The sequence below is a fragment of the Columba livia genome, chromosome 12, assembly GCF_036013475.1.
Source record: "Columba livia isolate bColLiv1 breed racing homer chromosome 12, bColLiv1.pat.W.v2, whole genome shotgun sequence".
Lineage (NCBI taxonomy): Eukaryota > Metazoa > Chordata > Aves > Columbiformes > Columbidae > Columba > Columba livia.
Genome location: NC_088613.1, coordinates 8281621 through 8306092, shown reverse-complemented (window position 1 = coordinate 8306092; position 24472 = coordinate 8281621). Strand labels below are relative to the sequence as shown.

At 39.5% G+C, this 24472-nt stretch overlaps 1 protein-coding gene across 14 annotated transcripts in view; it reads left to right on the top strand.

Annotated features, from left to right (window-relative positions):
* HTR2C (5-hydroxytryptamine receptor 2C) overlaps positions 1 to 24472 on the top strand; it is a 241176-nt gene that overhangs the window by 155727 nt on the left and 60977 nt on the right. For all 14 annotated transcript variants that reach the window (XM_065077689.1, XM_065077688.1, XM_021284989.2 and 11 more), the window contains one exon: positions 17466 to 18108. In XM_065077689.1, the coding sequence (XP_064933761.1) occupies positions 17724 to 18108 (385 nt within the window). In that variant the 5' untranslated portion in view covers positions 17466 to 17723. The remainder of the gene's footprint in view (positions 1 to 17465; positions 18109 to 24472) is intronic.

Below are 24472 nucleotides of genomic sequence, written 5' to 3'. Positions count from 1 at the left end.
CCTGAAGAGAGAACATGTCTACATTATAGTCTCATTTCTCTCTGTATCTGACACATGATGACCTTGGTGTCCTATTTTACTGAACACTTTATTAAACATGGTGTGTCTGAAGGAAGAGAATGGAGAAGTCCCTGCTCCAAACAAGCCATGGCCTGACCATCCTAAATAGATGAGGAAAAGGAAGGGAAAGGGAAGGGAAAGGGAAGGGGATCAACCTGCCCAAAATAATCCAGGGAGCTGATGCCAGAGGTAGAAGCTACATCTCTTTGACATTCGGCGGAGTTTTTTAGGTGGGGCTTGACCTCACCATCTCCTCTGGTGGCATGTCCATGTACCACAGCAATAAGCATCATCTTGCCAAAGCAGTTGCTGCACTGACACAATTGGTAGTTAATTCAGTGAATTTTTAAAGCAAATGTTAATAATTAAGCTCAAGTGGTTAATGAGTTTCTAGAGAAAATATCAAATTAGACTCTTCAAACATGGAGTTAGAATTTCATCTAATTAGAAGAAATATGTTTTTCCCATGAAGGGCAGTTGCTGAAGTGACAGTTTGGAGACTGTTGTGACAGCATTTGCAGAGATGGGTGCCAGCCAAAGAATAGAGCTTTTTTAGTATCTCTGGTAGTGTAGTAGTTTCTTCTGAAGGCATAATTATATTGCATTCTATGCACAGTTCATTAGGAAAAGAAAAACAAAAAACTTGCATTCCATGTGGTTGGTGTTCACACATTTTTATCTTAGCCTGACAGAAGAAGTTGTTAGATCCAGAGAGTAACATGGTGTCTCTCTCTTTCACTGCTAGCCTAATAACATAACTAGTGCTAGGTGGAAAACAGCTTTTCTAGCCTACAACTGTTATTCAGGAGTGCATATTATTTTTTTCCTGTGTGAAATCTCAAAGTGTAAAAAAGTCAAAAGGCCTATGTAAACTAAAAATCTCAATAAAAAATGACTATGCATCGATGTGGGTAATTTTCACGTCTTGAAATCTTTGATTTCTATATAATTTTTAAAATAACCTTTTTTTTTTTCCTGCTACTTTGTTAAGTATAAAAATGAAAAAAATAATTTCAAACTTAAGGATTATTTTTATTTTCAAGCTGTAATAGTGACATTTTCTCAGCCTTTCCCCCCAGTACTTTCTGGAGAACTCACCAAAACCAATGATAATCCCCCAAATTTGTAGAGAAACATAACATGGGGCTAGTCAGTTCAGAATGTTACGTCAACATTTTCAAGCAATTTGCAGCATCCTCCTTGCAGCTGGGGGAACTCTTCCAGCATGCAGGAACACACAGTGGAGATGTTCCCTTGTTATATGTATTTTATGTCTGTAACTCAAAGCTATGAGCTGTGAAGATAAATCATAGCAGATGTGGTAATTTGCTTTTGAAAGAACCTGGTGGTACCCCAGGATACAACTGTCACTGGGAAACGGCAGGGTGGAAGATGCTATTTCAGTCATCTAGAAGATGGTGCTCAGCACTGAATTTTGCCCAAATCCTCTTTCAGGTTGGAAAATCCTTTCCCAGATTACAGAATTTGAGGCAGTGATTGTGAACAGGGCAAATGCCCCAAACCTAGGAATCTATTTTTTATTATTTTTATTGTCTTTCCTTCATGCACCCCCACACATACACCCCCCAGCCCTGATGTTTTAGTACTGAGTTATTAATTATTGACAAATGGATTGAGATCAAAATCATGCATGGATTTTATATAGATATATGTATGTGTGTGTATATATATATTTGTATATATATATTTCTATATATATATTTGTATATATATATATATATTTGTATATATATATTTTTATATATATATATATAAAAAAAAATATATATATATATGTATGTACAAAAAGCTTGACTTCCAGCCTGAGCTGGATGGTGGTCAATTGGGAAGAAATCTTGGTTTCCAATGGCAAGCCATTCTGGTAGGGCCCTGGCAGGTTCTCTCTTAGATCTCACAAAACAGTGCAGAGCTTGATATTCTGTGGAAGATCTTTACAAGCACCAAAACAAACAAAAAATTCCTAAAATAAAGAATACTCCCAGCATGGAGGAATTCCCTGATGGTTTATTGCTACCACTGTATCAGATCTGCAATTAAGGCACGTTTAAGAATGGGGAAAAAGCAGAAGATGCTTAAGTGCACAGCTGCTGTTACTCAAAAATCGGACTAAAGCTCATAAAAATCAGCACACCAGGCACACCTGGGTGTGTATGGCTTTGTTTTTGATAGCTCTGTGTGAAGTACATCAAAGCAAACATGCCTCATGCTGTCCGTATTGATCAAGAGATCTTCTAAATAACATTTATCCAAGCAAGAAAAGAGGTAAAAGGATGTTTATAAAAGTCTTTCACGTTCTTGTCTTGTCCAGAAGAATTGTTTAAGATTATAGGTTGGCTCATGTATTATTTGCATGCATTTTGTATCATTGAGAGCCTCTGTGTTCTGTCTCCACAAAAATGTAGGAAAAAATTAAACAATTAGCCATTCACCTAAATTTCTGTTGTAGTGTTGGCAGTAAAAATTAATTCCCTCTCCAAAATGGCTCCAATCTGAGGTCATCTCACCAATAAGGAAACATGTTCAGCTGACCGCAAACTCATCTGCAGGCAAATGGCTTGTGAATGTGAAAAACATTCCTGGTTTAGGAGGTTTCTTGTACAAACTGTGTGTGTACTAAGTTTGTATGGACTTTGGTTTATGTTAAGTTTCTGTGATGCTCTGTAGATATTAAAAAAAATGTTTTCTAACGTAAATGAGATCCTTTGGTACCAGCAGCTCTCCCAGGCCAGAATGTCCCCCTGTGCAGGCTGGCTCCTGCCTGGCCAGCTGCAGATCCCACTGTGGATGCTCTTCTCCACCCAACAGCAATTAGTCACTTTTGATGTTAAAAACTTGATTGTTACCTGTCTGAACAAACTTCTGTGTTGTTATAGGAAAAAGTTGCCTTGATCTGGTTCATCCCAGAGACTGACTTGTCCCAGCTGTGGGACAAATCAAATCAAATCCCATTTGCACACTGCTGAAAAGGGATAAGATGCTAGAGCTCGCTCACATCAGGATGTACAGGACTGTCAGGGTCTGGATCCCTGCTGCCTGGCCCCAGCTTAGATTTGGCTAAGATATGAGGTTTGGACTGTGGGTTTGGTTTGGGGAAGAGCAGTATTGTCTAACCCTGCAAAATTAAATGCTAGCTTTGAGGAATACAATGTGAAATTCTGATGACATCTGCAAAGAGTGTTGTGGTGAAAAGATGGTATAAAATATAAAGCTTGAACCTTTTCCTTAAATTTTAACTGTTCTGGATGTGGAGCTTTTTAAGAATCTCTCACTGGAGTTTTTGAGTGCAAAGTCACTGGCTTTGAGACCCTTTTAGAACCATGAGTCAAGTGCCTAAGATCAGAATATTCAGAAGAGATACACCCTGCTTTTATATATCTATGGTTTGCTTATATTTTGCCTTCTGTTTTTGAAGTCTTTAGGAGATGTATTTGCAGCTTTTGTCTGCAGCTGCGAGACCTACTGTCTCAAAGGACTGGGATTTAAAAAAACAAGACATGAGATTCTAAAGGTCTTGTGAGGAAAACCTGTGACAGTTGGCAACACTAGGCTACTTTCCCAAATTAATATGAAAGCAGGAATCTGAGTAGCTCACATTGCTTTTACCTCTCGTAACTTGATTGTGCTTTTGTGGCTTAAAAGAAATGAAGTAAAAAGAGTGCATTTAATATTAAATAGTACTAAGTGGGAGCAAGAATTATTTTAACACATTTATCAGGATTTTTTATAACTTAAAAAAAAGAACAACTTTAAGATTGAAATTCCAGCTTTGTCCCGTATTTCAGTTGTTCCTGTAAAAAAGCTTATTTTGTATTTTCCCTGTTATATGTTAAGATTCAGAGCTGTGAGGTGCTATCTCTGTTTCTCTTCTGGGAGCAAGCTGCATGTAGTATTTGGCTTTGATGTAAGCTCTTGTTTTTCCTGGGTCTTGTTTTTCTTACTAGGTTTTAAATATGCATATTATTATAACGAGCAAACTACCAAAATATCTCTATTTCTCAATACCTAAGGCCTATTCTTCCAGCTTTTTCTACCCTGCTCTCCCAATCACACTCCTAGGTGTTGTCACTGCAGGCTCACAGCTCTTCTAGGGCTCGGCAAGAAGTGACCCTTTCTGTAAGCTGTTGAACGAAGTGGTTTTATCTCACTTGCCATAGAAGTAGAACTTACTTTGTTCTCAGTGGGCTGCAGTGGCGTGGTGAGTAAGATCAAAGGGAGGAGTGCAGAACCCTTGTTTCTGAATGAATCAGCTGCTCTGATTCAGAGCTGGTGCTCATAGTGTTTCAGAGCTTCTGTGCTGCAGCACGGTGCTGAGATTTTTGACAGAATAAATCCCTTCTACATCTGAGTGATTATAATAGTGCTTTTATCTAGAAAGTGCAAAGTATTATGTTTTTCAGTCTTCTAAATGAAATGCTATAGAAGCATTGAATATCAAAATTTTCTTGGTTTGCACTGTTCATTGAAGGGCCTGCAAGGCAAAGTCATGAGTTCAAAACTGTACACCCCACAGATTAGCCAGAGTGAATGCCCCAGTGGCTTTTTTCCCCAGGCCATTAAAGAGATAGTGAGTAGTGGTGGCAACAGGGGTTCATCCCATGTCCCCTAGTCTGAAGGCTACAATTTGAGCCCCACAGGCTGATTTCCATCAGGAAGGCATTGTGGTTCATGGCAGCATCAATGGGGTGGGACGTGCTCCTGTTGACCTGTGTGGATGAAGCTGATTTTGGCCCCACAGAGTAGTTAGTGTTTCTAATTGCTCTTTGTGCTGCTTTAATGTAATAAAACTGGGAACTGAGAAATGTGTTTGCTACTTCTTTGACCTTTATATGCAAATCTTCCTTGAGGGTCAGATGTGTGTGACAGAAAAATGATGCCAGTGTAATTTAAAAATTATATGGTGACATTTGTTAGCTCATCTGCACTTGGAAGTCTATTATTTCCTGTTAATTAATGGAAGTAACACAGTTGTTTCATTTTTAGAGTGCTCTCATTTATCAAAATGTGTTTGTAACAGTTACACTACCTAGAGTAAAGCTGTTTAAAATATTAGGTTATCTGGCCTGATGTTGCTTGTTCTAAAATGTTCCTGTGATAATTTCTTTGTATTAGTTGGTGGCTGGTTTAGAAAACAAAAATATAAGATGGACTTTTACTGTCACAGAGAGGTGTTTGCATTGCTGTTGCACAAATACGTGGTTGTACTTACAAACTAATTTCTGCCTCAAATTGTGAGTTGCTCTGAATAACTTCTCTGGCAAGAGACCCAGACATCAAACGTCAGAAAAGGTATTGTGCCTGTTGCCTTCAAACACTTTTGCTCCTTGTGAGACTAAACATAAAAGAATTAAATTCCACCTTAACTGGAGTCAGTGCAAAACTCTGATTGACTTATAATCAGTGGTGCCAGCATGGAAATTATTGTAGTTTGTGGTGATACTGAAGTTGTTAGAGATCAGAAGCTGGGAGTGATGGATCTGCCCTGTTGTTTCTGACGGAGTATTCCCCTCCTGTGAAGGGCTTGTTGTTACCAGAGGAACAGAGTGTTTCTCTTTCAAATGTGCTTTACCCAGGAAGGTGAGGGAGTATGTTTTTTCCCCAGTTGACAACTGATGGTTTGTTACATCCTTAACTCTGAGCTGTTAACATGGATATTACCATGCTGACAAAGTGAAAGCAATTTAGTAATCACTTGCAAGTGAAAATGCATTAGAGTTCAGCTGTCTTAGTTCCAGCCATTAAAATGCAGATGCTACCTGATTCATATACAAATTGTTTTGATAGTTTCAGTATTTTTCCTTAGTTGAGTTTATTAAAAGCACATTTGACCACATCCCTCTGATATACTGGTACTAGCGTGACCTATGTAAGGAGAGATCGGTCTCTTCTCACCTGTTGCTTATGCAGGAATGGTTCTCTTTGGGTCTGTGGCCACAACACCGCACTCATCCACAGCCTGGCTGGAAAACACTGCTGATGCACCTGACGAGATTCATCCAAATTTTAAGTAAGCATAGGAAAAATATTCCTTTAAAAAAAATGGGAATGGCTGCTTTCGATCCTGCTTGAATGATGCCACTTTTAAATACCAGTTTTCCTTCACTTCTAAATACTAGTTTTCCTTTGTCATTAAGACCAGAGGTTGTCTTTACATTACAGTGCCTGTTTCTTTTCTAGTCTTTAACCTTCATATTTTCTCCATCATTATGTTACTGGTTTTGTCCACAGCTTCTCTCCTATTTCCATTTTCTTTGCTGTGATCCTAACCATTTTATTAAATGCAGCCAAGCATCTACCTGCTCTTTGCAGCACCAACTGTCTCAGGACTGCTTCCCTTGCTGAAGTTTCACCATGTCTCATGCACTGTATTTGCAATAGAATCCAAGTTGTACGAAATCCTTATTTCATGTGCATGCTCATAAAGAGAACTGGATTAACCCAGATTGCATCAATTTTTGTAGATCTCCTTTGCCTTTCACGTCGTTCTGGAAACTGAAGTATTTTCTGGTATGTTTCATCTCCTTCATTTCATTTTTCCTGACTCATTTGCTGATGTCATACATGACAATTTGTGTCATTACAATTTGCTCCCATGGAAATTACTCCTGCACATGTGCACAAGGCATCAGACTCCTCGCTTCACTCCTTACATAATTTGGGAGCTGTCAGAGCTCTACCCCAATGTGCTCATCTGTCTATTCTTTCAAAGTTAATGAACCTTTCTCTTTTTGCTGCAGGCATATTACACACCCTGACTTATTCACAGATGATATCTATTAAAAGTGTCAAATGCTTTGAAAATTAAATTATTTCTCTAAATAAAGGGCCTTCTTCTAATCTAATTGAAGACATTTCAATGCAGTTGCCTGTTTACTAGTACAAATCAAGAGTGACTATACTGAGGTCTGTCTAACCAGAGAGGCGATTGGGCTGCCTTGTTTAACGTGAAGATATTTGTGATTTACTGCAGTGTAAGATCTCAGAACCTGCCCTGACTTAGTCTGGGAGCACCAGCACAACCCAGAATTTACCTGGAATAAGGTGTCCAGTTTAAAATGGCCTCTCATGGCATGAAGCAGTGGGCATGGGGAGGTTTGTTTGCTTTTAGAGTGCTGTAACACACAGAAAAAACCTTACCCAAAAGGGTGAAAGAGAATGAAGGGGAAAATACTATAATTCATAACAGAGTGGCTATATCAGACTAAGGAGAATTAACAGTGAATATGAGTTTGAAATAATAGAGCATTCACTGAAATTAGATAACAATAAGTAAAGCAGGGGGGAAAAAGCTCAAATTCATATCGTTGTGTTAAGAAAATTAGTAGTGAATTTAGTTCATATGGAGTGTGTTTTCCCCAGAACAATTATGAGGAAAAATTAAAAGTGATTTAAGATTTTTAGTAGTCGGTCTTTCTATTTTTTCTTTATTACTAAACCCAGAGCTAATAAAACATTTTGATTTCTGGCTCCATTTTTCTTTCTCTCGGGTGTAAGGCCTAGGAAAGGAAAGAAACTAGAATTTAGGAAATGAAACAAAATACTGTTTTTTAAAAAGTCTAGATAATAAGATTTAATTAAAAACAACATGTTGTTAGAACAAATTAAAACAAAAAAGTATTGAACTGTCCCTATTCAATGCCGAAAAGGGAAAGCAGCCTTGCAAGGTGCCTGCATACATGTGCGAAGATGTGTCTGATCAGAGAGAGAAAGAAGGGATAATGAGTGAAACTTGGGCTGCAAGGTTTGGGGAGGAAAGCTGGCCCAAGGGAGGACTGCTGATGGCCTCAGGCTGAATTTGGTGTTCAGCCTCCTCAGAGCTGGTCCAGATGTGCGTGGATAGGTAAGGTTAGCAGGGCTGTGGGTGACCTACTTGGGGGATAACCCATGTTACCACCCTGTGGTGCTGTGGGTGAGGAAGGAGCAGGGAGAAAACTGATGGACAGAGCCAAGGCAAGAAATGTAATGGTATGGGAGTAAGAAAGAGGGGGTGAGAGCAAGTTGGTACACAGAGAACTGTGTAATAATTTAGATGCTAAAGGCCAGTTAAATGATCGATGTCGCTGAAAAAGAAAATGTATTGTACTTTCTTGCAAACACAGAACTTACCAAGAAAGGCAGAGGAATACTTGGAATTCAGAAATGTGTTACAAGAGGCTTTACTTACATATCAAAAACTTTCTTGTGCAAGTAGACTCTTTTCTTCAAACTAGAGTTATGGCTATAACCTTGTTTAAGTGAAAAAGCAACGAGGACACAGGGATGGTAGTGGTGATCAGTTCCACTTTGTTGGAGTCGACCACGTATTGTCTCCTTTGTACGGTCAAACAAGCCAAGCTTTTTATTATTTTCTTCTCAGTTTACTGTTTTGTTCTCCTGTCCCCATGGATGAGTGCATCCCAACCACCCTTGCTTTGCTGGCTGTGTACGCACTGATGCTGGTCTGTCTGGCCGTGTCCACATGGCACAGCAATCCCCAGTGCTTACTCAACTCCTCAGTGCATTAACACACCTTATCTGTGGCCTGTTCCCTGGAGCAGGCTCACAGGGAGCATGCTCCTGCCCATGAATGCACGAGCTTTTTCCTGCTCGATTCGTCTTTCTTGAAAATAGAAGATTAGTGAATAAAAATACAAGTATTAAGGTTTAAGTGTCCTGTGCCAGTGGCATTCATTTCTTCTGTTCTTTACAATAAATCCCTTCCTGGGTATATATAAATATATGTGTAGCTTAGATTATACTTGTCTCTTTCATGTCCCTCTTGTGCTGACATATGGCTTGGATGCTGAAGGTAATTATCTTTGTTTCTAACTTTCTAACTGGTAAACTCTTAGTTTACAAACAAATGCTGTTAGTTATTCGTAGTTTGTATTATCACATTCCATTATTAGTTACGTGACTAGTTCAAGTCCTCAAAGTCATTCTGCTTCTCCTGTGCAGTGTTCCAGCTCTTCCCAATGTGAATGTTGCATCCTCATTTTCAATCATGAGAACATTTAATTCCCCAAGTAAATGTCTTGTTTTGACATCATTAAAAAAAAAATGACTGTCAAGATCAAACTTTGCCAAATTTGACAAACAACTTGGTTCCAGATTAGGGTTCATTTTTTCAGCCTAATCCATTTTTCATCTCCTCTGCAGCAGTTCCATGGCTGTTTCACAACTGCTCTGTTTCTTTTGCTCTGGAGTTTACCTAATAATTTCCCTGGTGACACCTATCAAATGGTTTAATGAAGGTGGTTTAATGAAGTCTGTGAAGTCTGCTCTACCACACAAAATAGAGCACTGTGCTGCAAAAATTGCTGGAAATTGTGGAGTTTCCTGGTTTTTAAATAGGCTTGGCTTTAAAACTCACAAAGAGAAAGCTACAGAAAGCCAGGCAAATGTTTTTGTTGTTTTGTTTTATTTGGGGAGCAAGCATTGCAAGTGCTTATTTCCAGACCTTAATGCTGTAAAGAAAGAGCTGTCATGTGAAGCATTTTAGAGAGGAGAGAAAAATTGGTTTTCTTGTGAATAGGAAAGAGTTTAACAGTAATTTACTATGATGACCCTGAAAAGCTGAGGGTAATAAACCTACCACATAAGATTTTTCCACCAATGTTACATTTGCTGTTTACCATGTGGCATGGCTATGTCACCCCAGTGGTGGCAGAAGCAGGGGGTCATTAGAGCCACAAGACCTGCCTTGGGGGATTCTGCAGACTCTGGGGATCAAATACACGATGCCTATGGCAAGTGCTGACTTTTTAATGCTGATATCGAATGCTTTCAGTTCTTTATCAATAAGGGTGAAGCAAAATCCAGCTTTTGATTCACTATTAACTCTGTGTGCAGTGGCACAGCGGCAGGTAAACATCCCACACAATAATAAGGATCCCAAAATACACCTGCCACAGAGGATGAGGGATGCCCAGCTGGTCTTTTTACAAAGGTGAATCTCAGCCACAAGGGATATGCAAGAAAAAAAAAAAAAGCAGTTTGGAATTACATGTACACATAGAAAATATGAGCAACTATGGTGTAATCATTCCAGTAAGTTAGGACAGTGTGTGATGAGACTGAGATTTATTTTGTTGCGCTATTTTTGTGTGTCTGGGCTGAGAGAGCAAGTTTATCATTGCAGGGAGTGGCAGAGTATCTACATCTTCTTGTGAGGTTCCCAGGTGCTCTTCCACCAAGGGAAAATAAAAACTAAGGGTGCTAGTCTTGCTGCCAGCAGATAGATTAAGATCTCTTCTGTGTGCTTGTATTGCCTTGAAATGTCTGGAGAAGAAATTAATGCCTTTCTGACTCAGTGAGAGGGAAGATACAGAGAGGGAAATTAATGCTATTTGGTTTTGGACAGAATAGTAGTGATTCATTATTATGACCCTACAAAATATAATTACTTGAGCCTTGTGTCTGAGAAAATCCATTTTCCTCTTGCTGTGTATAAAATGATTTTATTTTTTTTTTTTTTTTAGCTTGCAAATAATTAAAGAGTTCCTTTTGGTGGAATTAAAAAAACTGTGGTAAAAAGCTGAGTTTGGGGAGGTTTTCCCAAGGTTTTATTGAGTGTTTTTTACATTGATTTATCTCCAGTATCTTCTGGGAAGACTTCCAGAATTTCTTAAAAAACTGAAGAGGGAGTATAGAACACTTCCTTGGAAAGAAAGTCCCTAATCAAAGTGGTAGTAATATGGTTCCCAGTTCAAAAGTGGCTCTGTAAAGTATTTAAATACTTAAAATCAGGCATAAACACTTCTCTGGACTGCATTTCAGTTAATTTCAAAGTGGGTATCCGTGGAATAATCATTAGGTTTTGGTTTATCTTTTCCTGTTGAAGTGATTGTGAAAACGTGACTCTGTTGGTAGTGCAGGTGTTGCTTTCAAAAGACACGAAGATTTCCTGAAGCTACCAAGTGACTAAAACAAATTGGGGCTTTTTACAATTGCCACTTTTCAGAATATACTTGAACTGTATATTCCTTAGATGCTGAAGACCAGAGGTGAGAACTTGGCATCACTGTGCATTTCCATGGTGTGACAGGGACGTGTGTTGGTGCAGCCATAGGGTCCTGCTTCCCACATCATGCAGACTGGGGTCCTCACAATTGTGCTCTCCCACCTGGACACACACTTTTATTTCTGGTCTTGGAGAAACAAAAGGGGACAGAATATGCTTGTCTTATACTGAGCTTGAGTAGTAGTGGCAAGTGTAGGGTTTATATCCAGGGATGGGAGCTCAAAAACACCCCCAGCTGGACAGCTTTGTGAAGAAGCACATTCCTGATCCAGCTGTAGAATAATTTAGACTGAAAGGGACCTCTTGAAGGTCTCTAGTTCAACCCCATGCTCGAGGCAGGACTAGCTTCAAAGTTAGATCACATGTCTGAGGGTAATCCCCAGCTGCGATTTGAGCATCTCCAAGGATGGAGATCCCACAGTCTTTGTGACCCACCTCCCTTGTCTAACCACGCTCACTGTGATTTCATTTATCTTCTTTTTTTATTTTCCTTATTTTATGCATGACTTCCTTAGATCTATCACTGTGACAGTTGCTTCTTGTCGTTTTGCTCTACAGCTCTTGGAAGAATCTCACTGTCTTCTCTGTAAGAACCAGCAGGCAGCTGTCCCTGCTCAGTGCCTTTTCTCTGGGCTGAAGCAAACTCAGTGCTGAACCAAAGCCAGTGTTTAATGTACTTCAGACCACCTTGGTCGTCTCCATTGGACTTGCTGCATTCTCACATATCAGTTAAAAATAGATCTGCACAGAAATAGGGATGCATCTTAGTGTTGCTGCAAAAAGGAGAAAGACGAGTTGCAAGTGCCTAAAATACAGAATTATGTAAATATAAAAATACCATTTTATCAGTCGCTAAAACTAAAGGAGGCCTTGCAAGGCTGTCATGAAAAGATATATTGTAAACCCACCATCTGTTCCAAAGAAGAATGAAAATTAATTTGGCAATGCATTAAAAAAATAAATTACTAAAGATGCAAATAGCAGGAAATATAGAGTTCAGAGTGAAGAATGAAGCCTTAACTCTGCCTTCTTGAGCCTAAACTATGTATCCTATTATGTAATTTTAAATCATTTGTCATTTTGTAAAGGGCTTCATGGAGCTATAACAATTTACATTAGTTCACTATGTGGCTGAGTAGTTGTGAACTATCTGCAACTGTTTTCCTATCAAAAATTGCAGTACTTGCAGTTCAGCTTATTTGACCTCAGATTTATTTTTAGCCTTACGGAGGTCTACCATCAAAGCCAAGGCTTAAGGAAAACCTTTTGATTTAAAAATATGTTCTATCTTTAACAACTTGTTGGCTTTCATCTGCTTATCAATGAAATGCAAACACAACTCAGACAACCAAATACAGCTCATATTTCAGGAGGAAAAAAAATCTGGTTTGCTCACATATGCCTTTGTGTCTTTGACAAGCTATTGGATGTTGTTTTTTTTTTCTTGTGGGGAGGAAATTACTCAAAATCATAGTTTTTGATCACTAAGTGTTTTACAGCAAAACTTACCATGAATTAATGTATTGTTCTCCTGCCTGAGACTCGGGTTCCTTTTTTGGGCTAAAGTGATGATCCTTGATTTCTTACCCAATTTCAGATTCATGTTGTTAACATTCAGGCTATGAGTCCCAAAGGGTCATTAACTGATTTATGAGAGTGCAGGCGCTCTACAGATTGTCCAGGAGAGGCAGGATCCTGGCTGTGGGCTGGGGAACATCTCAAGTTCTCAGCAGGCAGCTGATGTTCGCCAAGAAAAAAATGCTCTGAGCTTTGAAAGGTAAAGCAATTGAAGATGAATGTATTTAATTCAAAGGAAAAAAAAAAGTGTTTATTCCAATAAACGTTTGTTTGTATTTCCTTTTAGCAAGAGCAATGGTGGTAAACACTCCTGAAGGTGTGTGAAGCCTGCAGTGCCCCACCGACACCCACTTACGAACCACCACAGATTTTTGTTTCCCTTTGACTTAATCTTATGGGATGTCCAAAAACTCCAGCATACCAAACTCTTGTTTTAAATAATTCATGTATTCTTGTTAGAAGAGAAACAAAAAAGGGGGTTTTAGCTTCAGCTTATTCAAAACTGACCTTAAAGACTGATGGAAAATAAAAGTGCCTAAATAACTTGTTACTTACCTCTATCAAAAAGTAAAAGTGGCATAGACAAGAACTTGGTTTTGACAAATGTTTAAATTGTAATTTTAAGGACATTGGTAGTAGACTGAACTGGAATTTATGATTGACCGCAAAATTCTGTATGTGTGCTTTGAAGTTAGCTATTGGAAAAAATCTGTGGTAAGCACAGGTTTTAATTTAAAATTATGGAGATATTTCTTAAATATATGCAGAATTCATGAATAAAATGTGAATTATTTTTCTGGTAAAGTGATGTGCTTAGAAGACTGTAGCTGAAGGAATTAGTCATAACGTTTTACCTTGTGGAGACTGAGGGATGCAGTGAAAAAGATAGCTGATGACTTCAAGCCAAAATCCATGTAAAATGATATAAAAGTATTAACAAAGCAATAGGATGGTTAATTCTGAAGGTGGAGTCCCATTTTGAGCTACTGCAGTCAAATTCGCATGTATCATTTTTCAAAATGAGCATGCAAAAGGCTTCCTCTATTGATTTGAAGGCAGCGATTTTCTTTGTTTGTTGTGCCTTTGGCTTTTGTTTGTTTTTTTCTTACCATTATAGCTTGAATAAAACGTATACAGCTTTTAAAAACCCTTGTTATCCTGACGTTCTTGCCTAGATATTCCTGCCACCAGAGAGCCTGATGCTATTCTGGGATGAATAACAATGGTTGTTCAGATAGTCAAAACTGAAAATAAAACAGTAAATAAAGGCAATGTAGAAAAAAGGGGGTCAATGAGACCTGATAAGGACTTTAACACAGTGTTTTTCACAGAAATGTGATAGAATGGAGCCAGAAGCACTGGCTCAGATCAAAGAGTCACCTCTCTTCTTCGTAATGTTTTTCTTTCTGTTTATGCCAAGGTAAGAGGTGAAGGTCCATCACTGTTTGTGTCAGGCCTGATGATGGCTGAATTTAGCTCTTCCTTCCTCCTTTTCCCAGATGCAAGGACCTGGTTGCACCCAGGGGTGGCTGTTGGTGGCAGCAAGAATGAGGGCTGCTGACTTCTGTCAGGGACAAGGTGATATACAGAGCAGTGCCAACATCTCTCCATCTAAACCAGGAATTTGGGAGCTACTGGATAAGGCAGAGCTCCTGCAAGTGCCATTGCTTTTTTTTCTAAACATTTCTCCTACATATGTACCCAATTATTTCAGGTATTGCATTTCCTAGAAATGTTGTTAATGGTTTTCTTCACAAGTCACTCCAAGTAATAGACAGGTGAATGGGCCAAGTTTTAAAAGAAATCACAATTCCTGCTAATAGCAAAGATGAAATTTGGAGTGTATGATTAATTTTTAGCCTTATAGTCCTAACTCAAAAAAATTTAGTTTCTCAATAATGTAGCATAATTTTACTCATGCATGTAGAACGTTTTCAACTACTGACAGGAGTCTGGGGAAAATATTATTGAGAAATCTGTTAGACTTCAGAAAATGTAATTTTCTTACTGAGAGGTTAGTGTCTACCACGTTTGCAGAATTTACTTTGTGTAGAAAGTGTTTTTCTCAAAGTCTGTCTCTGTTTGTTTGAAAACTGCTTGTTTAGAGGAAACAAATGCATTGTGAATTCTCCCTTTCTTACACCTCTCTGACAAAACCAAGTTTTCTCCTGCAGATAAATGAATTCAAACCAAATCGTATTTGGTAACTAGTATAATTTCGGAACACCGTGCTTTGCAGTATGTTAATAGCCAGATAATGTAAATTTTATTTTTAATAAAACTGAATAAGAAAGTGATCATTCTTCTTACTGTCTTTTTAATTCCATGCTCTGATGCATCATTGTTCACAGAAGAAAATGTTATTACAAATACATCTGTGAAATGCAAGAGAGAATGACCTGGATGACCATTTCAGAATTCAGTACTGAGTAGTTATAAAATTAAACATTTTTCATTCAAAAATCTTATCTTGCAATTAGTTTTTTTTTTTTTGTGTTGGTGTGGGGTTTGGTGGAGTATCTTTGTTGGTTTGTTTTTTTGGTTGGTGGGGTTTTTTATTGTGTTTTTTTTTTTTTTTTTTATGATCTAGGGTTGAGGCTTCTCCCTCTCTTGTTCCTTCAGCACCCCTAACTAGCCTATGCCAGGAACATCAAGGTCATTCACATCTATGGTCAGAGTAGCGTCACCTTCTCCAAAATCTCTAAGAGCTCAGACCCAGGAAGAAGTAAGACCAAGGCTGGGCATCCTGCTGTCTAACCACATCCTCATATTTGGGCATGAACTTTCTGCTCGTCCTGCCAAAGTACTATTGTGGCATGATCAGGAGTGCCCAAGAGTCACGGAGCCAAAGAGAGAGAGTTTCTGGAGACACAGATATTCCCACTAGCTTTGGTGGGGGTGTCCTGCATAACAAAGCTCAAGATCCATGAAGTTGCCTTATATCTCTTTCACTGTGGAAAGGTGATTTGGAAAAATGGTTGATTTTGTTCACAGCTTGAAAGTAAAAACTATTTCTTGAAAAAATACTTTGAAATGTTTTGAAACTTTCTAGAGACTTTTTTTAGACCAGCTATGTTGGAAAAATAAATGGACCAGTGACTGTGCTAATTCATCTGCATGTGCAGCTGCAAAATTATTTTCTGTGCACATAGTGCAAAACTTCTTCATAAATATGAGGTTTAGAGACCCTTTGGGGGTAATTAACTATAATGCAGAAGCAAATCTGGGTTCATTGTATGCCTGCTCATTTAAGAAATGTTTTTGTGCACAAAACCCATTAGTAAGTTTTCAAAACGTCCATGAATGTTAGACATTTTATTATAGGACTCTGAGCGCTTCTTATTTTACAAAAAATCTAATGTAATCACATGAAATACATCTAGCTTTTGATCCCTGCATAGTGAATTGCTGTGTTACATGTGTTGCACAGTGTATTCAAGAGCTAGAATCTGGCTTTTAGTTATTTATTTAACAGTGATAGAACAGCTCTTTTCCTGTGGAGTACACAAAATGTTGAGGATATCCTCCAGATAAATTGCACGCTATTGGTTTTATTCTACTAACTGTTCAACTTCCATAAAGTGTGGGGTTTTTTGTTGTTATTCTACTGACTGCTTTCCTTCTGTGCTTTTAGTCCTGTGCTGTACATGGTCATTAGGATCCTGACTCTGATGCAATGGGATGCAAAGCAAAGCTGCTGCTTTCGTCGGTTGTACAAGATTGGCAGTCAAAACTACAGAATTGTCGAAGAAGTGACTTAGCCAGGATTGGGAATACATACCTTCATCCTCAGTGGGTGTAGGGATGTGCCTGAAGTCAAGATTATATTTAATTTGCTGAATTAGGTCAATGCATGAGGCTAATGGACTCCTCCTCTTTCAGGGGCAGTAGCGTGATGCTCTCTGGCCTGTATTACATGGGTAGTCAGGGTACATAATCTGACTTGCCCTCACTGTTAACTAATTTGTGGAGAAGTATAAATCATTTGAGATACTCTCAGGAAATCTGTCCTACTTACTGTGTGTGTGTGAGAGTGCTGATACCTGTGCATAGTGGGGAGTAGCCCTGGGCAGCAGGCTGGGCATGCTGGGCTTACTGGCCCAGCTGCCTGCTGGTGATCAGTGCGAAAGCACAGAGGCACAAAAATAGATTAAGAGGAGCAGAAATAACTGCTCAGCTTTTATGAAAGTTTGTCCTTTCTCTTCTGTTAACTCTTTGTTAACTGTTTTTTCAGAGAGATTGATAGTATAGCATTATATAAGTTGCATAATTTATGTTGTGTCTTATCCACCATTTATTTCCCACTAAAAAATGAACCGTAGTCTTCATCGTTATAGGATAATTAATCATTAACATCTGAGGAGTTTTACAACACCTGTGCTTTATCTCAGAATATGTAAAATAAATATAAATACTTCCATTTAAGGTGGTGGTTTACACCGTACTCTGGCTGCTGGATTGGTTGGAATTTTATTCAATTACTTTTTTACACAGCAGCAGAGCATCTGTGAAGTGGCTATCAATTGAAACATATTTTGCTCTCCAGACTTGCTGTTGCAGTTTTCACAAAACATTTAATTAGCGATAATCAGCTTTTAACCAGACAGAGCACACTGATGTGATTCTCTCCCTCTCTCCCCCATAATTGTAGACGTAGTCTGTACCCATAAGATAAATTACTTGCTGTCTGGAGAACATCCTAGCCAGCAGGAAGAGAGACAGTAAGAATGTCATTTGTATGGAGATAAAGAAGGTGTTGTATATACTGTGATTTCAGTGAAGAATATACTTTTCCTTTCCTTTTCAGAATGGTGGACCTGGAAACCAGCTGGAGGTTGCAAGGTCTCCTTTCGCTCGAGGTTGTTGGTCAGTGGTCAGCTTCCACCACACCCAAGGAAACTAGAAGAGCTTCACGCTAACTTCTGTAAGGTTTGTTTCGCTATGGAAGATCAAATTTTTTTCTGGCTCAGGTTTTGTGAAGTTCGGCATCTGCCTTGGACTCACAGTTTGGAAAAGGGATCATCTCTGAGACACGGTTAAGAGACAGAAAAACCAGTCCTAGACAATGAGCACTTTAAGTGCCACTGGAATATTACTCAGCTTAACGACGGTGTCTGTTACGCTGGATTTTAGTTTGCATGGTGGTCTGATGGCTTGGTCCTTAAGCAGCAATGTGACTCTGAATCAGAGTTTGCCTACGTCTGATCCTCTTAATGCCTCTGAGAAGGGTGAAGTCTCTCGGATGTCCGTGAGGGAGAAGAACTGGCCAGCCCTCCTGATCTTGGTCGTCATCCTGCTGACCATTGGGGGGAACATATTGGTAATTATGGCTGTGTCCTTGGAGAAGAAGTTGCAGAATGCCACAAACTTCTTCCTGATGTCTTTGGCAGTGGCAGACATGCTGGTGGGTATCCTGGTCATGCCCGTGTCGCTCATTACAGTCCTGTACGGTAAGTGGCTTCCTTCCTTGTTTGACTATATATGTTTTTGCAGGGAACCCCTTGAGGCTGCAGTGATCTGCTTTGCCCAATTTTTCACGTGTTGGGAGCTTGGGGATTATCAGTGTGGACTTGGCCATGGGTCTGTGCTGAGTTCAATGCTCTTTTGGGAGCAGAGCTTGTCTGCATGCTGCCAGGAACAACCTGTGAATGGTGTTGGCCTTGGGGTTATTTACTTATTTGTTTGTTTATTTGTTTGTTTGTTTGTTTATGTATTACCACACAGAGAAACTGCAACCATGACTCAGCTTTTTGCCTTTTGGTTGAACTGCCCCAAAATTGATTAGGATGTAAGAGCTTAGGGAAAAACCAAGGAATATGTTTGGGACTGATCCAGCTCTAAGCAAAGTCAGAATCAGTCCTTGAGCTCCCACTGATATCAGTGGGATTTTAGCAAAAATGTAGTTAGGAAAGGAGGTTTGCACTGGTAGATTTGGTATCCAAATAAAAGCCTTCACTCTTGGCATTTATACCTGAGCTTGCCTCTGCCTTTCAGGGGGTCACTTTGCCTTTTTGTGCCTCAGTTTCCCGATCTCTAACCTGAGAAAATGTCATCTGTTTTAAAACATACTGAGATCTGCATGTCTGCGTGTCAGCATTTATTGCTCCTAAACCGTATTAGGGTTGGTGTATTTGCGCTGTAGTGGGGCACGACTCCTGCGCTCAAGTGTAAAATCACTGTTAGCACTTCAAAGGAGTAAAATATCAAACACATCCAACTTTCTCATCTGTTTGAGACACCAAATACAGGGTTCTTTTTCAGCATGGTGCTAGGACTCTCCATCCCTAGATATTACAAAGGGGTATTTTGTTCGTCTCTGTATCTCTGATCATCCTGTGTGTATACTCACGTATCAACATAATATGTGTGTGTTTAATAGGTAGCAATCATTTTGGAAGTCTGTTTTCCGAGTTTCTTTGAAAAGTATTTTAATATTGATATTTCTTGGAAACAAATAATGCTGTTTACTTAGAGATTTGATTAGAAATTGGTTTACTGTCCTATAAAGTAAAATGTGTGGTTATTTATGTGACTTCTTCGCTTGCCCAAATGATTAAGTCAGACAGAGATTCATTTCTAAAACACATTGATCAAACATACATAATTCTAAAGCTTATATGACTTGTCTACAGTGAGTTAAATCAATATGTGATTTAGGTACAGACCTAGCCATGGAGATCTTATGCATAAAGCTTTGTATTTTGGACTGTCAGAATAGTTTTGTCTCTAAATCTTCTGTGTATTACAACACGTGTATTTTATTTTTAGCATTTTACTCTGGTTCCCTGGAGCTTGAAAGGGAGCATATAAATTCTGAATTATTTGATTGACCTGCACTTGCGTAAATTCTGGATTACCCAGTGATTCTAAAAAGGTGAATTTATGGAAGTGATCTTCCTACATACATACTTTCTGAGTCTTTGGAATCTAATGGAAATGGATTTTCTGTTCTGTCTAGAAAATGATTACTTAAGGTCGTTTAAAGGTGTAAACCATGCTGCGTATTTAGAGGCACATAAATCTCGTTGCTCTGAAGAGGAATTGTAATTATTCCTCTTTTCTACCAGAGAACCAGTATTAGCTGTTGATGGCCCCAGCACCTCTCCACAGGCAAAAGGCACTAAATAGAATTACTTTTTTTTTGGCAAACATTATAATTTTATAACAGGCATGGAAATCTTCTGGAAATGCCGTGAGAAATGAGAATAGCTGCTGTTATTTCAGGGGTGGCTGGAGCCATGCTGGGTGCTGGCACTGGTCCCTTGGGCCAGCTCGGTGGCTCTTGCTGGGCTGGACCAAAGCAGGCATGTTGCTTTCAGACTTTGTGAGGGGAGGAGGAAAAGCTACATTTGGGGAAAACAGGCTCAGAGGAACGTGTGGACTGATTTGAATAGGATTCCTGTGAATTCACTTTTCTGTGTTATTTAAGCTAACTGTGGAAGGAAGCAACCAGGGCTGCAACAGCAAGTGGAGAAGGCTGCCAGAAGGAGTAGAGAAAGGCTGTCCCCTCTCCCAAGTGATTATGTGCTAATTCATGCTGAGAATATACACTTGGTTTGATACTCAGAAGCTAAAGGGCATGGGCTGACTGGTTATGTCTGAGACAGGACCAAAGGAAAAAGACTGAGATTGTGTCAAGTGTGTTGGTCCTCTTCAAATCCACCATATAATGCGGATGCCCTTTTCTGGGCATCTAGAAAAATGATTTAAGATATAAAACTAGCATGGCACATCAACAACCTCAGCATTTGATGGTTCATGTAAATAAAACATGCATGCAAGAGCACAGAGAAAAAGCAGGTTAAACCTGTCACTCATCATTACATACAACTTTGACCAAATACAGCCATGTCTTTCTCAGATTCACATGTGCTGGAGTTATCATGCTTTTTGGAGTCCTACACCTGTTTTAGCTTTGGCAGGGAGGGGAGGCAGGTATCTTGTATATTATACTCAGCTTGGTGGACCAGTTCTTGTGGCAACATGCGACAGCAGCTGTGGAAAGGCTCTTGGGAGAGTCACAACATTAACAAATGCTGATATAAGTGACAGCCTCCAGAGATCCATCACTTCTGCCCAAGACTCTTTTATCTGGTGTCATGAGTAACATCTTTGCACCATTGCACACACTGATTTTTGAGGACAAAATCTGGCCTCTTGTGCAACACGGGATTTCTTGGCTTAGTTTTCTTTGAGTTATAGTTTTTGCAAAAAAACAGTATTTCTTACAGCAGCCTGCAAGCACTCTGGATGCCACAGTGGCCAGTAGGACAGTGGACTTTATCTTGTTTTCCAAGAGCTAGAGGTCAGGAAATCCAAACATATACAAGTTCTTTAGTAGGTTTTATATTCTGTTTGACATGGTAGCACACAAATCAGTATCAGTGATTAAGGGGGCAAATATTCACACATCACCAGGATTGCTCTGATAATAATTGGGATTTATAGCCATGGACTGATCAAGAGAGAGCGTTAATGCTTGGAGACATAATTGTGAATGTTGAGTCATTTTTACTCTGTGTATTTTACCCTGGGCATTCTATATAGTCTACATATTATGACACTGAGTGGTTTCAAAAACTGCCACATGCAGTAAAAAGAAATTTATGCAGCACATCTCTTCCAGATTTGTAGAAGTCACTTTTAATTTATGTAATCAGAAAGGAACCTTAAAAAATACATATAATAAATAGAGGAGTGATGAAGTAGTTTCCACATCAGCTCTCTCAGCCCCAATGATAAATTCTAGTTTGTAGAGTAGGTTCACTTCCTTTTTACTTTTCAGCTAATGAGGTACATGAAGTAGATTTCACTTCAAGCATAGCCAGAAGATTGAATAGACACCCTCCACAAAGACTTTGAGTTTTCAGTGGTTTTCTTTACTTAATTAAAAGAAGGAAAAAACAAGCTGTCAGTTAATTCAAGAATCTTATTACAGAGGAAGGGATGTCAGGATGCATCATGCTAGATTCTTCACCAGTTACTCAGTGCTCTGACATATTTATCAATTAGTCTTTCTTAAATGTCTTGAATTAATCGATGAGTGCATTTGACAACTTAGAACATTTTCCATGGCATGTAGTTCCTAAAGAACTAAACAAATTAGTATGCTAATTAATAAGCATGTATTGGGGGGAGTAAATTAGAAATTAACACCATGTTTAATCTCAATGGAGAAACTTCTGATTAATTAAAAACACTAGTGTGGTAGGGCATAGGGTATTCTGCTTGTAATGAAGCTTCTGACAACTCATGGAGATTATCTCCTCACCTCGGAATATTTTAGGGACAAGCAGTGGTGGGTCTGCATCATGTCTAGTGTTTATGGGCAAGAGAGGGCTGCTCGTTGTCTACTAGGAGTAGTGAAGGAATTGAAAGAGAATCTCATCGGCTCATCTTAGTAGAAATTACAGGAGGTAATTATTAAACTTTCTCCATTCTAATGAAACAGGCTCACAGCTGCTAACAAGTTGCCAGAATGTGGCCAAAAGGGGGCCAGCACACCCATCTGTGATTCCAGGTGCCCAGGCTTTTCTCTTCTCTTTCAGTTTCAAAGCTCACTGTAATGCTGGCGGCGCAACACAGCTTTCAGGAAGGCTGGTGTTAGATTCAATATCCATTTAGCCCCAACTGCTGTAGCAGCTTTGCATCCAGATTATTGTTATTATTGATAATTATCATCATTATTAGGTGGTGACAGAGATGTGCTGAGCACTTGCAACAGACTTTGCTGTTTATTCCCCTCACAGAGGGAAGGAGGGGGAGCAGAAAGAGCTGTCAGTCAAACAGTCTGGTCTGCAGTCTTATTTCCCAAGACCCTGCTTTGCCTTTCTGGGGTGGTACTTGATATCAGCAGTGAATATCATGTAGAGAGACCTGATCAGGCGAGACAAGGGCAAAGTGTTGTTGAATAAGTTTCTGGGTTCAGTCAATATCTGAAAGGGCAGATGGAGGGTGCATGGGGTGTTTGTAATGCAGATCTCCTCAGCGCTGCCAAGGCATGCTGCACACCTTGATAATGCCAGGTATTTTCTGAAGCTGCAGTGAGAATGGGCCATCTGCTCTGTCATATTTTTTTTATTATTTTATTTTATTTTATTTCTTTTTCTTTTTTTTTATTTCTTTTTTTTATTTTTTTTTTCCCCCGCTGATTCCTAGTAATGGCTCTTGAGGTACAGGTTGGTATTTACTGCTGCCAACCAGCCAACCTGTGCCCAAATGCCGTGTAGCAAGGATGCAAGGAGTTGAATACAATTGTTGTTTTGGTCTTTCATCCTAAAAAAAAAAAAAAAGAAAAAAAAAGAAAAAACAGATGAAACAAGAAATGATAGTGGATTTTCCTTAACTTTTTTAGAGTGTTCATGATTATGAATTAAATGACTGCAGTTGTGTGTATGTGTAAGTGACTGTGTCAGTATATCCAGATTAATTAACAGTCTTCCCCTTCTGACAAACTCCTGGCTTAGTCTTTAGCTAATAATTTTCTAACCTAGTCATTGGCTTATGACCGACATAGCGAATTGGTTAGGTCACCTTGCATAATTTTAACATAAGTTGTCCTTAAATTCCATCAACGGTCTGAAAAAATGGTAAACCCAAAAACTGGCAGTGGACATTTTGTCCTGACCCATCACCCATTGCACTGCTTTGGTGTTGTCCTCCCTGTGCCATATTAACCTGGGTGCCTCCCTGTGCCACAGCAGCATCGTCCCACTGCTTCTGCGCTGCTAGGTATGAATTCGCACACCTCAGGGAGGACTGAGGTGTTGGGTCCCTTTCCTCCCCCTGCTGATTTAACTTCTGTGTTACTGCCACTAGTGACCACTACTCCATGCTCAGCTCTGCTAGTGATGGGATCAGCTGAAATTTTTAGGCGTTCTGGGATTTTGGGAGCCCTCCCAGTCTGGCTGATGGGCAGAGCTGGTGTCATGGCAATGGAAAGCAGAAACACCATGTTGAGAAAATGAGTGAAAACAAGGACAGTATCCACCAAGGCTTTGTCCCTAGAGAGTACCGGCAGCATCTCTGGCACAGTGGAAGGTTGAGGAGCTCTTTTAACATGAATATTTATCAGATTTAGCATTTGGACTCTCCTCGGGCTACATAAATACTAATTGCTTCTCTCAGTACTGTAGTGAAGCTTTAAATATTTATATGATTGATATTAAGTATTAACATGATTACTGTCAGGAGAAAGGTGAAATCTCACTTTGTTAGAATATTGCCCTTACAAATGATGCCAGAGTTAAAACACCTTCACTTGAAGGGAACCAGTATGGAGCAATATCCATTCCCATACATGTATTGCCTCTAATTAGTGAGCTGGGATAGTGCAGAGTGAAGGAGCAGAGGGAAAACAAGTTTTTTGTGGCTTATAGCCAGGATCCTTGGAGAACAGCTGAAAGTGAAGAGAAAGCAAAGCCAGAGACTGGCATAAGAACAGCAAAGGCAAACGCCTACAGCAAAGCCCTGGGGGTGAGGGTAAAGCCATGGGCTGGCAGCCCAGCCAGGGTGTGAGCCAGTGCCAGCTGAGCCTTCCAGAGCCTTATAAACACCCACCTCTGCCTTGAGAAAATTGTATTTTGTCAGCTGTTCAGGTGCCTTTATAAGAAAATTATTTTTAGGCATGTGGATGGGCTTTAGTCCCCTGATCTCCAGAAGTAAATGGCTTTGTTCTGAATACACACACTGACGTTTTGTGCAGGTGATGCTGAGAGCGGGATCTGCTCTGTGTGGGGCAAGGGTACTCTGAAGATGGTCCAGGAAATGTGGGGATGGCTGCAGATGTGGGAGGAGGTGCTGGCAAGATGCACC